The 16,161-nt window shown below is 50.6% G+C and overlaps 1 protein-coding gene across 2 annotated transcripts in view; it reads right to left on the reverse strand.

The window, feature by feature from the left end:
• Positions 1 to 16,161, reverse strand: part of Acot7 (acyl-CoA thioesterase 7) — a 108,396-nt gene that overhangs the window by 44,775 nt on the left and 47,460 nt on the right. For both annotated transcript variants that reach the window (XM_004657693.3, XM_004657694.3), the window contains exons 3-5: positions 15,388 to 15,544; positions 11,995 to 12,086; positions 2,146 to 2,260 (exon numbers count right to left, since the gene is read on the reverse strand). In XM_004657693.3, coding sequence (XP_004657750.1) covers positions 2,146 to 2,260; positions 11,995 to 12,086; positions 15,388 to 15,544 — 364 coding nt within the window. The remainder of the gene's footprint in view (positions 1 to 2,145; positions 2,261 to 11,994; positions 12,087 to 15,387; positions 15,545 to 16,161) is intronic.

Here is a 16,161-nt window from a genome sequence, read left to right on the forward strand (position 1 = left end):
AACCACATGTAATAATTTAACATTCATGGAACTTGCCAGGAGGAGTTTTGAATAACTAGAAGCACCAAATCCTCACGAGCCTCCTTCCCTTAGTGGGAAACTAACTCCCCAAGCGCTTTGTGGGTCAGACTGTCTATTTGCTTCCTGTTTGGTTCACTCCTGTGTGGGCACTTCCTTTTTTCAGAGTCCAACCTGGTCATGCCCAGGGCCGCTCCTGTGTGCTCTCACATCCTGCATCTAGGTGACATAGGGAATATATGAAAGGAGTCTGCTATGCAGAGGCGTAAGCCACAGGGATGAAGAGGTCTCCCCCCACCCTGCTGCTGCTGTCTTAGACATGCACGCTGGCACCAGAAGCAAGGTGCTGCCCAAATGAAAGCCTCGGGAGTCAAAGGCACACTGCTTACCATCACCCTAGCCTAAGAAGCAGGCATACTGTCAGTCTTCTTATATGCCTACGAGCTAGTGTTAAGGCTAGTAGCAGAAAGAGTCAAGTCAGGGTGTAACCTTTTATTTTTTACTCTTAGTAAGTGACACACTCTAGAAAAAAGTGACTAGCTTGAAGCAAAAGCCACAGTGAACAGAGTTCAGAGAGTTGGTGCATCAAAGACTGGACATGTCTGCTGCCTCCAGACCCACGGATAGAAGGGGCCTTTGATGCCAAAAGGCAGCTAGGACTCGGCCTTTTGTCAAGAATCAGGAGAAGGTGTGGCTTTCCTACCCACATGCATCTGGAGAGATGGGATGAGGAAGAATAAAACATCCCAGTTTGGGGGATTGCCCCTGGGAAGACTCTGGACGTGGTCACTATCACAGGGAATGGGAGAGTCATAAACAGGTCAAAAAGAAGACTGAGGAAGCTTCTGACCATGTCTACAGTCACCTCCTGGTCCCCACACTCAGATGGGGAGAAGGTGGGCTGAGAGCCCCACCCTCCCCTGTCCACTGTGGATGAGCCACACGGATAATGACCTAGGAAGAAGCTTACAGACAGCAAGGCTACAGGCCTTGGAGTTCCTCCCCAAGAGCAGAATCAGGTCCAATCAAGGACTGTCCCCTATGGCTTTGCCCTGAAATTCTGCAGGATTTGTCACAGTGTGGCCCCAAGGGATCCTGTGCACTTCTCATTCTTCTGTCCCAGGCTGTGCTCCCTCGCCCCAGCACCAAGTCCCAGGAGTGACACGGGCGCATCTTCCCAGTGCATCAGATCCTGAAACACCAGGTACTGCCCATGAATACCACAGAGAAGATGACGTGTAACACGTAAAGGAAGCTGCCCTTAGGTCAGAGCTGCCACTGGGAGTACATTCTAGAAAGAGTTACTAACTGTAGTGGCTGTGCGTGCAGAAGGTGGTAATGTGTGGGTTACCAAAGGCTCATCTGCAGGTTGGGTATGTCCCAAGCCCCTTACACTGCTGTGCACTGGGACCCCCGGGAGGTCCCACTGGGCTGTCACAGGGATGCTGTGTGGAGGCCTGGGCCAAAGGACAGAGGGGGCGAAGAACAATCCCACAGCAGAGCTCAGCATGGAAAGTATCAGCAGAGCTACTCACAAGGGAACATTCACATGAGACAGCCCATGAAGAAAGGCGAGGAAAACCTGCTGCCATTCTTTCCTCTTTTAAAACCAAGCTCCTGCCGGGTGTGGTGGCGCACGCCTTTAATCCCAGCGCTCAAGAGGCAGAGGTAGGAGGATCACCGTGAGTTCGAGTCCACCCTGAGACTACATAGTGAATTTCAGGTCAGCCTAGGTTAGAGTGTGAGACCCTACCTCGGCTGGGGGGCGGGGGGGGAAACAAGCTCCTGAACAAACTCAGGAGAAAAATACAACAAAAACAAATGCTCTGTAAACAGTGAGTGCGTGCGTTTCTCTGCTGAGACCACGGAGGTTCTACTGTGGCAGTGACCACCCCAACTTGGAGTGCCACTCTCTGCCAGCTGTGCTAGTGGCAAAGGCACCTGAAAGGCTCAGGGCAGAACAGGCGACAAAGCCTGGCTCTAGAAGATAGCGTTGAACACCTTGGATCCCAAAGGATAGTGACTGATAGCTGGGGACACCCTGCAATCTCAGAGTGATTGCTGAGGAATGGCATTTGACACTGGGCAGCAGCCCACCACACCCTGCACTCGTGCCCCTGACTTTACCTGGGTTAAGGACAGGCTGGACAATGTCACCATTCCTCCACTTGGTCTCCATTCGCTCTAGCTTCTGGGCTTCATAACGCTTCCGGCCCTCTTCTTCCTGCTCCTGCCGGGAATACTGTGGGGAGAAACCAGACCGAGGGTCAGGTGTGGCAACAGCACAGCCTTCCTCCCTGGGAGCCAGTCCCCTGTGTTCTAGTGTTTGTAACTAGGACTGTCCCCTTTCTTCTGATGACATGGTCACTAAGTGTCAAGAACAGTAGATGAACCTCATGCTGTCCTCCGTGCCAGAGATAACCTGGTTTAGATCCCGTCTACGAATGTGGAAGAGTCCTATCATACTCCACGGGGAGGGAAACAACTGTTTATTATTTTATTCCATCAGCATGATACAATCTAGGCAAACAATTTCCTAGTAACTGGCATTTAGTTGATTCTCTCTTGTCACTATTAAAATAGTGCCATGCTGATGACCCCTGACCACCTCTCATCACGGGGCACTGCCCTAGTCCTGATCATAAAGCTGCACAATCCTGGGGTCACTTGTGCCGTGTCCCTAACTGCCATCCCCACTAACCCCCTGGTCAACCACAAGACCACACCTTTGTGGAGATGGGTGACCAAAGCTGAAACTCCCCTATGGTACTCCTAATGAATCGGGACGGGGGTTCCAACCCAAGAGGTGTGAATATAAGAGCTGTCACACAAACCAAGAGTCTCAGCCACAGATAGAATGTGCACACATGGTGTCTAGCATGATAGCAATTCATCGCCTCCTTGCCAATGTAGAGGACATGTCACACTTCCCCATACTCCCTCCCCATGGACCCTCCAGTCCTGGGTGCTGGCCCCCACACCAGGTCTACTCTCCACGTCCACTCCCCTCAGGAACCCTTCCCCTAAGCCACCAGAAGGGGTTCCTTTGTACTGACCACTATCTGGCCACTTTCTTAGGTCACACTCATGTGTCCAGTTCCCTCCCCTACTTGGCCAGCATTCCAGTCTGAACCCTGTGAGAAAGCCCCTCTGACCTGTGCAAACTCATCTTGGGCAGCAGTTCTAGCCCTTCTTTCTGAAGCCACATTCCCCTCCCGGCTGAGGTCCAGAGCTGTGCAGCATCTGAGTACCGTTCTGAGGATGGACTGCCTATCTCCCTCAGCTGGAGAGCCCTGCTTTGGAGAAGCCCGAGGAGGGAGCTGAGAGGGTTGTTCAAAAGAAACTGATCTCCACTGCAGGAAGGCCTGATGCGGCTGAGGATATTCTGCATGAGTGAACTGGCTCCTGATGTCTCATAGTCCTGAGACTGACCCTAAGAGTCTGTGCTATGCCTGTCCCCAAGAACCCAGCATCTGGGAGGCCGAGGTAAGACTACCACAAGTTCTAGGCCAGCCAGAGCTACCTGGCAAGACCTCGTCTTTAAAAAAAAAAAAAAAAAAACTCATAACAATAATAAATAAAGAGCTGGGTGTGGTGGCGCACACCTTTAATCCCAGCACTAGGGAGGCAGAGGTAAGAGGATTGCTTTGAGTTCAAGGCCACCCTGAGACTCCATAGTGAATTCCAGATCAGCCTGGGCTAGAGTGAGACCCTACCTCAAAAAAACAAAAAATAAAATAAAAGAAAAGAAAAGAAAAAGAAAATTATTGCTTTTTTAAAACAAAGAACTGGCCTCCAGTTCAATAACCCTTCATGGTACCTAGCAGATTAGTCAGAGCTCTAGAGGCATGCACAGATGCAGGGTGTCCAGGACCTGAGCCACACAGAGAAGCCTGCCTTCCTTATACATCCTGTCAGACTTGGGAACAAGCTGCTGGCAGTGTGTGTGTGTGTGTGTGTGTGTGTGTGTGTGTGTGTGTGTGTATGTATGACTTCAGGTGCTCATATGCCACAGCACAGCATACATGTGGAGATCAGAAACAACTTCCTAGTGTTGGCCTTCTTTTATTTTTATTTATTTGACAGAGAAAGAGAGGGAGAGAAAATGGGTGCACTGGGGCCTCCAGGCACTGCAAATGAACTCCAGACATGTGCGCCCCCTTGTGCATCTGGCTAAGGTGGGTCCTGGGGACTCAAACTTGCGTCCTTTGTCTTCGCAGGCAAATGCCTTAACCGCTAAGCCATCCCTCCAGCCCGTGTTGGCCTTCTTCTAGTCAGGGTTCTTCATTCGTATTGCAGTTGTTCATTGCTGCCCTTACTGTTAGCTGGATCTTGAGCTTCCAGGAAATTCTCCTGTCTCTGCCTCCTACCCCACAGTGCTGGGATTACAGCCCTCCACAGCATCCACTTCTTTTGCTTGTTTTGTTTTTGTTTTTCCAGGTAGGGTCTCACTTTGGCCCAGGCTGACCTAGAATTAACTATGTAATCTCAGGGTGGCCTTGAACTCTTGGCAATCCTCCTACCTTGGCTTCCTGAGGGCTGGAATTAAAGACGTGAGCCACCACGCCCAGCAGGCTTCCATTTTTTACGTGGGGCCTGGGATCTAAATTCAGGTACTCAGGCTTGCCCAGCAAGTGCTTCACCCACAGGGCCATCTCCCCAGCCCTGCCCCTCCCCCACTGGACGGCCTATCAGACCCAACTGGTCTGAAGCAGCAAACAGCTAGGACAGTGGTCTGTGGGCCTCCAGCCTTTCTGGAAGCCTTTTATTTTTTTTTAATTTTTTCTCAATTTTTATTAACATCTTCCGTGATTATAAAAAATATCCCATGGTAATACCCTCCCTCCCCCTACTTTCCCCTTTGAAATTCCATTCTCCGTCATATCCCCTCCCCATCTCAATCAGTCTCTCTTTTATTATGATGTCATGATCTTTTCCTCCTCTTATGATGGTCTTGGGTAGGTAGTGTCAGGCACTGTGAAGTCATGGATATCCAGGCCATTTTATGTCTGGAGGGAGCACATTGTAAGGAGTCCTACCCTTCCTTTGGCTCTTATATTCTTTCCGCCACCTCTTCCACAATGGACCCTGAGCCTTGGAAGGTGTAATCGAGATGTTACTCGGTATTCCAGTCACTTTTTTCCTCCTGAGTTGTCCCAAGGTCACTGCCATCTGAAAAGAGAAGATTCTCTACCCAAAGTGAGAGTAGCATTAATTTAAGGGTATAAATATTAAGAGAAGTGCTTACTGGGCAGTTTGATAAGCATAGTATATACATTTAGCCAGACATCAGCAGATGTTACACCCCTAGGGCTCATGACTACCCCTGTTTTAAGTTTTCAGTATCAGGGATGTGTTTCCCCCCATGGAGCGGGCCTCCAGTCCAATTAGAGGGCAGTTGGTTTCCATCATGATAGACCTGCCAGTATTGCTCCCGTTCACTACTGACTCATTTGGCCTGGCTGGCCAATTATAAGGCTTGCAGTGTCCACTGTTGAGTATCTTCACTGGTGGTGTATCTTTCTCCCAATGAACTGCATGTAGAATGGATTCTTCCAGCTTGCTGACAGCTCGTCTACATGGAGGAGGTTATCAGCTCAGTTCCAGCAGGATTTCTCAGCAGCCTTGCAGACCAAGCGTGTGGAGTCTTCAGCAATATGGAGGCCTCTTTTAATCAAAGGGAAAGTTGTATCCTTGCCAGACTGTGGAAGAAGGAGAGGTGAGGAGACAAGCCACACTTCAAGTGACACGCTGCCCGTACTCAGCATCCAGACTTGCCCAGGAGAGGCGCCTGCACCTGGGAGCACATTGTGTGCATGTAATTCATTTGTTTGTGTGTGTGTGTGTACATGCATGTGTGTATATTATATGTGAAGTACAGACAGGTTGGCAGGTAGCATCTAAGATCTGAGGTGGAGATCCCAAGCAAATGTGTTCACACGCACTGCCAAGTCCACACAATGCCTGGAGCCCAAGAAGGAGGCTGTGTTTTCCAAGGTCCCGCACAGACCTCAGTTGGTCCTGCCAGTGGAAACAGCAGCCTGTATTCCTAACCAGCTGATGTTCCCACTTTGTGGGCCTGGCATGTGGGGAGAAGCTCAGATGATTCCCAGCAGCAGCAGCTGGGGGCCACTACTCCTCCTACCACAGCCCTTTGGCTTCAGCTGGGTGGCCCAATTTCAACACACTCCTCTATGAAGCCCAATTGGAATTTCTGCGTCATCAGGCCCAGCACACAAAAGCAATGGAAAGGCTGCAGGGCTCCTCCAGCACAGGGAAGGACACCGGTGAGTGAGCAAGGGGGGAGGGGCAAGAACATGCAGAGGGCCGTCCTTACGTTAAGAGGACAAAAAACAGGGCTTCTGGACCCCCCACACCACTGCCCAGAGCCCTGGCGGCTCCAAATCCATAGCCCTGACAGCTAAGGAGCCAGTGGCGGTATGGGCTTGGTTAGGGGCCTCCTGGAAGGCCAACCTACAATGTGGAACTGATGTGAGGATGCCAGAGATGTGGGATAACACAGCAGCTGAAAATGGAGCCAGATCGTGGCGGTTTGATTCAGGTGTCCCTCAAAACTTAGGTAATATGAATGCTAGGTCCCAGCTGATGGAGATTTGGGAATTAATGCCTCCGGGAGGCAGTGTATGGTTGGGGGTGGGCTTATCGGTATTATAGCCAGCTTCCTCTTGCCAGTGTTTGCACACTCTCCTGTTGCTGTTGTCCACCTAATGTTGGCAAAGAGGTGATGTCCACCCTCTGTTCATGTCATTATTTCCCCCTACCATCATGGAGCTTCCCCTCGAGTCTGTAAGCCAAAATAAACCCCTTTTCCGACAAGCTGCTCTAGGTCAGGTGTTTTCTGCCAGCAATGCAAACCTGATTGCAACACAGGTGAACAACGCCGAGTGTCCACATGAGGCATGGCTGATGTGTCATCCGGGAATCCAAGCGCAGAGTGAGACTGTGATGTATGCTCTTGTGGCTGTCACCACACACGTCATGCCTGTTTCCAGGGTCTGAGCCCATCAGCCCTGCTCGAAAGCAGATGCCATTTCTACCCAAGCCAATATGCACAGAGGGGCCAGTGATGTTAGAGGGGTATGGAAGAGGAAGGAGGGGCGTGCTGGCCTGAGGGCAACCCCTGGTTGATCAGGGTCCTTCAAAGTAGACATTTACCCAGAACTTCAAAATGGGATTCTAAGATGGGGTTATGATGAGGTTGCCCAGCATGAAATGGCCCTTAATGCTGTATCTGATGTCACTCTAAGACCACGTGACACACAAGTGAGGGGAAGGAGGGTAGGACCGAGCACCTGTGGCCGCCAGGAGCTAAGGACAGACTCTCCCCTTGGGCCTCCACAGGGTGCATGGCCCTGACTACACCTTGATTTGAAGCTCTGACTCAGAACTATGAGAGAATAAGCTTTCACCCAGCAGCCACAGGACACTAATACTGGCAAGCTGTGGGCCGCCTGCTTCCGCACCTGGCATGAGCTATGCTGCTGAGCTCACACAAAGACAGATTTGCCTCATGCCAGGTCAGCCTGAGGGCACAACTGCCAGGCCAAGGTCAAGCTGCCCTTTCCAGGAAATAGCGAGGTTCTCTGTCACCAAAGTATTTCTTAAAACGTCTAGACCAACACCAGTAGGATATGCCTGTAATCCCAACATTCAGAAGGCTGAGGCAGGAGGATCACAAGTTTGAGGATAGTCTGGATTACACAGCAAGTTCCAGGCCAGCATAAACTGCATAGAAAAACCTTGTTTCAAAAAAAATAAACACAGGGCTGGAGAGATGGCTTAGCGGTTAAGCGCTCGCCTGTGAAGCCTATGGACCCCGGTTCGAGGCTCAGTTCCCCAGGTCCCACGTTAGCCAGATGCACAAGGGGGCGCACGCGTCTGGAGTTCGTTTGCAGAGGCTGGAAGCCCTGGCGTGCCCATTCTCTCTCTCTCCCTCTATCTGTCTTTCTCTCTGTGTCTGTTGCTCTCAAATAAATAAATAAAAAAATGAACAAAAAAAATAAACACAATGATTGTAATGGGGAGGTAATATGATGGAGAATGGAATTTCAAATGGGAAAGTGTGGGGGTGGGGAGGGAGGGAATTACCATGGGATATATTTTATAATCATGGAAAATGTTAATAAAAATTTTAAAAAAATAAAAAATAAATAAAAAATAAACAAAAGCTAGGTGTGGCCAGGCATTGTGGCACACACCTTAAATCCCAGCACTCTCTATCTGCCTTTCTCTCTCTCTCTCAAATAAATAAAAATAAAGTATCTTTTAAAAATGTTATTGGATCATGGAAAATGTTAAAAAAAATTAAAAATAAAATAAAATAAAATAAAGGCATGCACCACCAAAAAAAAAAAAAAAATTAAAAAAAAATGTTATTGGGTTGGAGAGATGGCTTAGTGGTTAAGGCACATGCCTACAAAGCCTAAGAAACCTAGGTTTGATTCTCTAGGTCCCACATAAGCCAGATGCACATGATGGCACATGCATCTGGAGTTCATTTGTAGTGTCTAGAGGCCCTCTATCTCTCTCCCTCTTTCTGTCTCAAATAAACAAAAATAAAACTTCATCTTTTATTTAATTACTAAAACAGGTTCTAGTCCAGACAGAGTGAGGTAAGCTGTGAGATTTTTCTTTTACCTCTGCTCCCAAGTGCTGGGATTAAAGACGTGCACAACCACACCCAGCCGCGGGTTTAGGTTTAAATAGCAAAGGTCCCGGCTGAAGGGAGCACAGCATTGGACAGGCTGAGATGGCTTGAGGAAATGACCATTTGGGTTCCCAGGAAGCATCCCATCTACTTAGAACAAGACTGATAGGACTTCTGTGATTGTGGAAAGATAAAATGTAGACTCAGAGCCAGTTTACCTTGAGCTATCTTTAGCCTCTTACTAGTCATCCTTGTGAATATCAGGTAATCAGGTGAAATCATTTTGGAATATACTGTTTACCAGTTTCTTCCAACACAGAGGCTAAGACTGTCATCAGATTGCATCTGAAGTCTATAGCAGAGATTGACCTTTTGGTTGTAACTCGCTACCTGATGTCTCCATTAATGTATTTGAAAAGTGCTGGTTTATGATCTGTTGCTCTGTAACTATAAAAACTTCATGAAATTGCTAATGTGCTGGAACACGAAATTTGGGATAATCTAAATCTGTATTTCTGGACCATGATCATTATGGTTGGCTCCAAAATTAATGGCCTAGGCTAGGGTGAAAACACTACCTCATAAAACAAAACAACAAAACAGCTAGGTGTAGTAGAGGCTGCCTATAATCCCAGCACTCAGGAGGCGTAGGCAAGAGGATTAGAAACTCAAGGTCATCCTCCAAGACATTTCAAATTAGAGGCTTGAAATGTTTCATTAAAACTGGTCTCCAGGGCTGGAGAGATGGCTTAGTGATTAAGTGCTTGCCTGTGAAGCCTAGGGACCCTGGTTCGAGGCTCAATTCCCCAAGGCCCATGTTAACCAGATGCACAAGGGAGCGCACGTGTCTGGAGTTCGTTTGCAGTGGCTGGAAGCCCTGGTGTGCCCATTCTCTCTCTCTCTCTCTCCCCCCCCCCTTCCTCCTCTGTCTGTCACTCTCAAATAAATAAAAATAAACAAATAAAAAAATAAACTGGTCTCCACCCTCCAGGCTGTAGGAGATACTCCTGGGGGCAGATCCTGGGTCCAGCCTTAAGGTGTGCTGGGGGCAGATCTGAGTTCCAGCCAGAAGGCATGCAAAGAGGTCTGAGCTAGGCCAGGGTCCCTGCAGCTGCTGCAGGTCTGTGCTTGCTGCTTTTGTTTTTTTGCTGGCTGTTTGGTTGTTTCTCTGCTTGGAAATGTGGAAGCAGCTCCTCCTACCCATGATGGAACTTCCCTGGGGTCTGTAAGTTTGAAACAAAGCCTTCCTCCCTTAAACTGTGCCTGATTTGGATGTTCATCCCAGCAGTGTGGAGCTGTCTACAACAGAGGCTAACCTGGTCTACATGAGACTTTTGTGTTAATTACCCTACCCCCCCAAAAAAGATCAACTAATCAGCAATAATAATAAATAAAATGCTGCACCAGCTAGGTGTGGTGGTGCACACCTGTAATCCCAGTGCACTTGGTATGCGGTGAGGCTGAGAAAGGAGGATGGTGAATCTAAGGCAAGCCAGAGCTACATAACTTAAAAAAAAAAACAAAAACAAGAGATGGCTCAGTGGTTAAGGTACTTACCTGCAAAGACTAACGACCCAGGTTCAATTCCCCAGTACCCATATAAAGACATATGCACAAAATGGCACATGCATTTCGAGTTTGTTTGCAGTGGCTAGGGGTCCTGGTATGCCCATTCTTTCTCTCTTCCCTCCCCCCTCCCCATTCTGCTTGAAAATAAATACTTGCTGGAGAGATGGCTTAGTGGTTATGTGCTTGCCTATGAAGCCTAAGGACCCAAATTCAAGGCTCAATTCCCCAGTACCCATGTAAGCCAGATGCACAAGGTGGCACATACATCTGGAGTTTGTTTGCAGTGGCTGGAGGCCCTGATGTGCCCATTCTCTCTCTCTATTTCTCTCTCTCTGCCTCTTTCTCTGTCACTCTCAAATAAATAAAAATAAAAATAAAGTATCTCCAGTACCCACATAAAGACAGGTGCAGAAAGTGGCACATGCATCTTGAGCTTGTTTGTAGTGGCTAGAGACCCTGGAGTGCATATATTCTCTGTCCCTCAGCTTGCAAATAAATAAAATATTCAAAATAAATATGGACTGGAGAAACAGCTTAGTGGTTAAGGAACTTTCCTGTGAAGCCTAAGGACATAAGCCAGATGCACAAGGTGATACATGCATCTGGAGTTTGTTTGCAGTGGTAGGCCCTGGCATACTGTGCCCATTATCTCTCTCTCTAATAAACAAACATTTTAAAAATAAATAATAAATAAAAAAGTTTTTAAATGTAGCCAGGCCCACTCAGTACACACTCCACCAGGACCAGTGGAAAAGCAGCAGATCCAAGACCAAGTGCTGGCCTCCTCCTCAACTGTGAGGAACTCTGTGGCCCCCCACCCCCAGCTGTCAAACGCTACAAGAGGAAGAGAGAGAACTCTGGAAACAATGGCTGTGGATGTCAGGAATACCCCACCCCATCTCTCCAATGGGTCTGAGAGCAGGCCCCAATCCTGACCACCTGGTTCTCAGTTCATCTTTCCTAAAATCACATCCCCACCCCAAGAGAAAGTTCCCAAGCCAGCATGGAGATCCTCAGGGTGGTGGATAAAACAGCAAGTGCAGAGCAAGCCTGGAGACTGGGGAGGAGGTGACCATAGCTGTCCACGGTCTCTACAGATGAGGAGCACAGGAGGAAGCCCAGAAAATGAGTGAAACTTTCTTCCCAAACTGAGCAGTGTCTATTGGCCAGCGCACCAGAGCCTGCCTGCGGTGGGATCCCAGGGACATATGCAATAGCACAATGGACTTCTCTCATCATAAGGAGCTTTTGTCTCTGTCAAAAACAAAGCAAGAAAGAGGCCGACAAGCACAGGGGCAGCAAAGAGACAGAACAAGGGCGACACGAGACCCAAGTCCTCGCGCACACACACCAGGAGCCAGGGTGAAAGCCAGCTCTCGGGCTGGTGGGAGCAGCGAGCCCACCCAGGCAGCCTGGTGGTCCTGGCTCTCAGCTGTACACTCCACTCATCACAGCCCTGTTGGCGGCCTCTTCTCTGCTAGGAAAGTGTGACAGGTCCCCCACAGTGGAGGGGTGCCCTACCACAAGCTCTGAGTGACTGACAGGCACACTCCAAGCAGGGCTTATGCAGACCCTCCTTGAGCTGAGAGCTCAGGGTCCCACCACCCATGGAGACCCTGCCAGGCCCCAGTGCCCTGCTGCTCCTCTGATTGCTCCCATGGCTTCACAGGCTCCCACAAGCCCCAAGGGGCCTGACTGCTGCACCTGCCCGCAAGAGACAAGAGAATGGGCCTCCTTACCACAACAGGAGGAACCTCGAGAACCTTGTCCACATTCTTCAGCGACAGGGGCACGTACCACAGGGTGGCCTTATTGGTCAGCTTTTTGGTACCTTAAGAGAAGAAAGTCACATAAGTGATGCCTGGAGAGGCGCCACACTGGGCAGATGCCACCAGAGCTCAGCGTCCCTGGGGCTCACATGCTGCTACTTCCGGCCCCCATCCCAAAGTCCTTTTCAGTCTCCCGGCCTAGGGTCACTGCCATCATCAAGTCCAGGCACAGAGTCAGAGACCCAGGAGCAGAGCTTCCCTGAGGTTCCCACTGAACACAGTCCCAGCCTCATATGATGCCAGCACTTGGGAAACTGAGGTACAAAGGTACAAGGATCGCCATGAATTTGCCTGGGTTGCAGAGTGGGTTCCAGGTCAGTTTGGGCTACAATGAGAGCCCCTATCTTGAAAAAAAATATTAATAAAAATTTAAAAGGGCTGGAGTGATAGCTTAGTGGTTAAGCGCTTGCCTGTGAAGCCTAAGGACCCCAGTTCAAGGCTCAATTCCCCAGGACCCACGTTAGCCAGATGCACAAGGGGGCACACGGGTCTGGAGTTCATTTGCAGTGGCTGGAGGCCCTGGGGCGCCCATTCTCTCTCTCTCTCTGCCTCTTTCTCTCTCTGTTACTCTCAACTAAATAAATTAAAATGAACAAAAAATAATAATAATTTTTAAAAAAAGAGGCCCACAAGGACTTTTCCATTCCAAACTAGCAAGCCCTGCTAAAGCATGGCACCCCCAGGACAAGGACATGGGCTCCTGTGTCTGGGAACCACAGGCATATACTATGGGAAATATTTTCCCCATGCTTTGACAAAGTGAATCTGACAACCTGCTTTTGGGAATAAAGATTTCCTGTTGGACAAGGCTAGAGCCAGCCTGAAGAGCTGGTTTCCATGGAAACCCAAGTGGCCTGTTAGACCTAAATGAACACTACTGAGGAAAATGAAGCAAACACACTAATTGTGGGATCTCCACCCCTTCATGGAACTGTCCCCAGAACCGTGGCATCACAGACCGCTCTTTCAGACCTCACAAGCCCTAGCACGTCTCAGAGCAAGCCCAGCAGTCACACCAGTGAGCTTCTCCTTTTGACAGGTGCCAGAGATGAATGAATAGTATCTTAAGGGCAGAGGTTTGAGGCCGTGGGTCTGTGCTCAGGTAGCTGCCCCTGGACGGCAGTTCAGCCCAGACAGAGGGAGCCACGGGGACCCGGAGAGAAGTCATACCAACGGCATTATGATTTAGCCTTTGTCTTGGTGTTGCCCCAGCCTCAATGCTCCCATTAGTTTGGGGTCACTTATGCATTGAGCCAGGGTGGTGTTGGGTGGTATGTGGACCAGCTAGTCACAGGCAGGCCTCACTAGACATAGAGACAAGGGCAGAGGGAAAGCCCTGGAGGACCAGAGTCCAGTCCATGGCAATGGGCTCTGGGGCAAGATGACCAAGACATGGACAGGAGCCAAAAGCCTTCTGGGCTCCAAGACCACATGATCTATCTCAGCCTGAGACACAAGGGAGAGACTGAGTTAGAGAGGACGGGAAGGACACAGGGAGGACCTGGGGCCACAGGCTGGTCCCACTGACAACAGCTGCAAGTGCTGCCTCCTCCAGCCCCAGGTTCGCATCAGCACTCCTGGGAACGCCATGGCCCAGGAAGGTGACGTCTCAGGAGTACCCATCACCATCTATGACCTTCAAAGCAGACCTCTCCCCTCTGGACAGTTCAGGCCTTCTGTGCCCATTACTCAGGGCAGAGAGGGATACTGAGGAAGGTGAAAAGGCATCCCTAAGGGGGTGGAAGGGGAGAGGGACCCTTAAAAACATGTATAGTCTAGTCATTTAGGTCAAAACCCTCTGAGGTATCCGTCTTGCAGCCCAGAGGCCACCTCCCTATGATCACCGGGCTTCACTCAGCAGGTAGCCACTGGCAAATGAGTGACAGGCACTGCCAGAAGGTGGTCAGGACAGGGCAGATCCCCAGCCCCAGCGCCCCTGACCTGTACACTGGATCCTCCTCTTCTGTGGGGACCTGAGGATCCTGACCATTCTGAAAGTGGAAGAATACCTTTTTTTCCTGCCTCTCCCCACACCCCCACACCACAGCACATTCTAGCCGCCAGGCTCTTGTAGTCTGTGGCCTCCGATGTTCCAGAAGGGGGCATTAGAGGCAGGAACCTACCCAGAAGGCAGACCCTACCCACCATTTTTGAAGCCAAAGACTCCCTCAGTGAAGAGATAGGCCACTGGCCACGAAAATGGCTACAAACAAGTGTGAACACCGACAGGCATGGAAGAGCAGCCACGTCTCGCCACTGGACAGCGGTCATGGCACCCCAGCCTGGCTCAGGGAGGACGAGCTGGGCCACCCATGGGACTGACAAGGACCCTTCCCTAGTGGTTCACAGCTGTCCCTGCTTGTGCCACAGCCCGAGGCCAGCATCCAAGTAGTCTCTCTGATGCCAAAGGGCCCACAGACTGAGGAGGCAAGAATGCTGGCCCGTCCCCTCCACCAAGGCCTCACTAAATCATTCAGTGTGCTGTGGCTGGGCTGATGCGACCCATTTCAGTTGCTAGCCCTGCTGAGGTCATTGGAATGTTCCAGATGGATAGCTCTGTTCCTGGCACATCTGGGGAAGGCTTGAGCTCATTAATCAGCCCGAGCCTGCGTTCTGTACAGCCACCACTGCAGGGGGACCGGGGAAAGGACACAGAAATGAACCGATGCAGCCTCTACGTGGCACGGAACCTCAGGGTCGCGCTGAGCAGGCCGGAGGGAGGCGAAGGAGGCTGCCTCCCCATCCCCAGCTAGGTTATAAAAAGAAGTGTGAGAGCTCGTGAGAAGGAGCCACACTCCCCTGCGGTGCCGGGGGGGACAGAGAGGGGTTTCCATGGTTACCACAACCCAGGAGAATGTTCAGATGAACCAGAGGCAAAGGTCTGCCTAACAGCTTCGGTCGAAGGCTGGTTTCCGGGCAGGCCTGGTCAGATCCTCCCAGCATTCTCTGTGGAGCCAACACTGCCATGTTTCAGAACAGCAAACAGAGATGGAGAGGGAAGGCGGGGGCGGAGGTCCGCTCCCACCCCTGCCACAGACAAGCTGATCACAGAAATGGGGTGGGGTCTGCATTCTGCTCTGGCTGGGGGGTCTCAGGCTTGCTGTGTGACTCATCTGTACAATGTCAACTTCAGGTACCAGAAGAGCGTGCCCTCAGTGCACATGGGACGCAGGCAGGTCACAGGAAGTAGGCCCCTCTAAGCACAGCCAGCCCTCGATGCCTGAGCAGCCGCGCTGTGGTCCTTGTCACCGAGGTCGAGATGCTCCCAGCCAGGTGGCTTGGTGAGAAACAATGACAAGTTACCTGTGAGGATGTTTTCGGACATCACGTTGACCTGGACTTCCACAGAGTGCTTGGAAGTGTAGGTGATCTCCGCACTGACGTGGGCCACCTCACCGATGCACATGGGTGACAGGAAGTCAGTGCGTTCCACTCGGGCCAGGGCAGCCACGCAGCGCTCCTGTGGAGACCAGAGACCACAGTGAGCCCCGCGCTGTCCAGTCCAGTCAGCCCCTGACCTGGAGACGCTCGCTGGGCCCCTCCTCTACTTTGGTTCTCCACCGTGGTACAGCAGTGTGCAGAAACCCCTGAGAACACCCCAGAACAGCAGTGGAGTGACGCTGAGCCACATGGTCACCAGCGGTGTTTCTACTTGTTCTCCGTCAATAAACACACGCGTGGCTTCCTAACACATGGAAAAAGCGCACCCCTCCCTACCCAGGAGATTCGGAATGAGAAACACAGACGGGGCGGCGTCACTTCCCTCTTCCAAGAGAAGCAGTTCCATCTGGGTGTCTCCAGGCTTTTCTGGAGATCAGGGGCTCCACTGCCTCGCTTTTTCCCTCACAGCTTTGGTCTCTGGTGCAGAAACCAAACCCTCACTTCCACAGTCTGGTCTTTCTCACTCTGCCTGTCGTGAGTGACTCCCCGGGGCTCTGTCTGCCAAATGTGGGCACCAAAGAAGCTGTCCACAGCATGCATGGAACTGGGGAAGTGGCTGGCCCATGAGCACTCCCACTGCCTTTAAAATCACATTTTATTTCATTTAATTATCCTGTCTCTCTTAATCTTTTCCCT

The sequence above is a fragment of the Jaculus jaculus genome, chromosome 5, assembly GCF_020740685.1.
Source record: "Jaculus jaculus isolate mJacJac1 chromosome 5, mJacJac1.mat.Y.cur, whole genome shotgun sequence".
Classification (NCBI taxonomy): Eukaryota; Metazoa; Chordata; class Mammalia; order Rodentia; family Dipodidae; genus Jaculus; species Jaculus jaculus.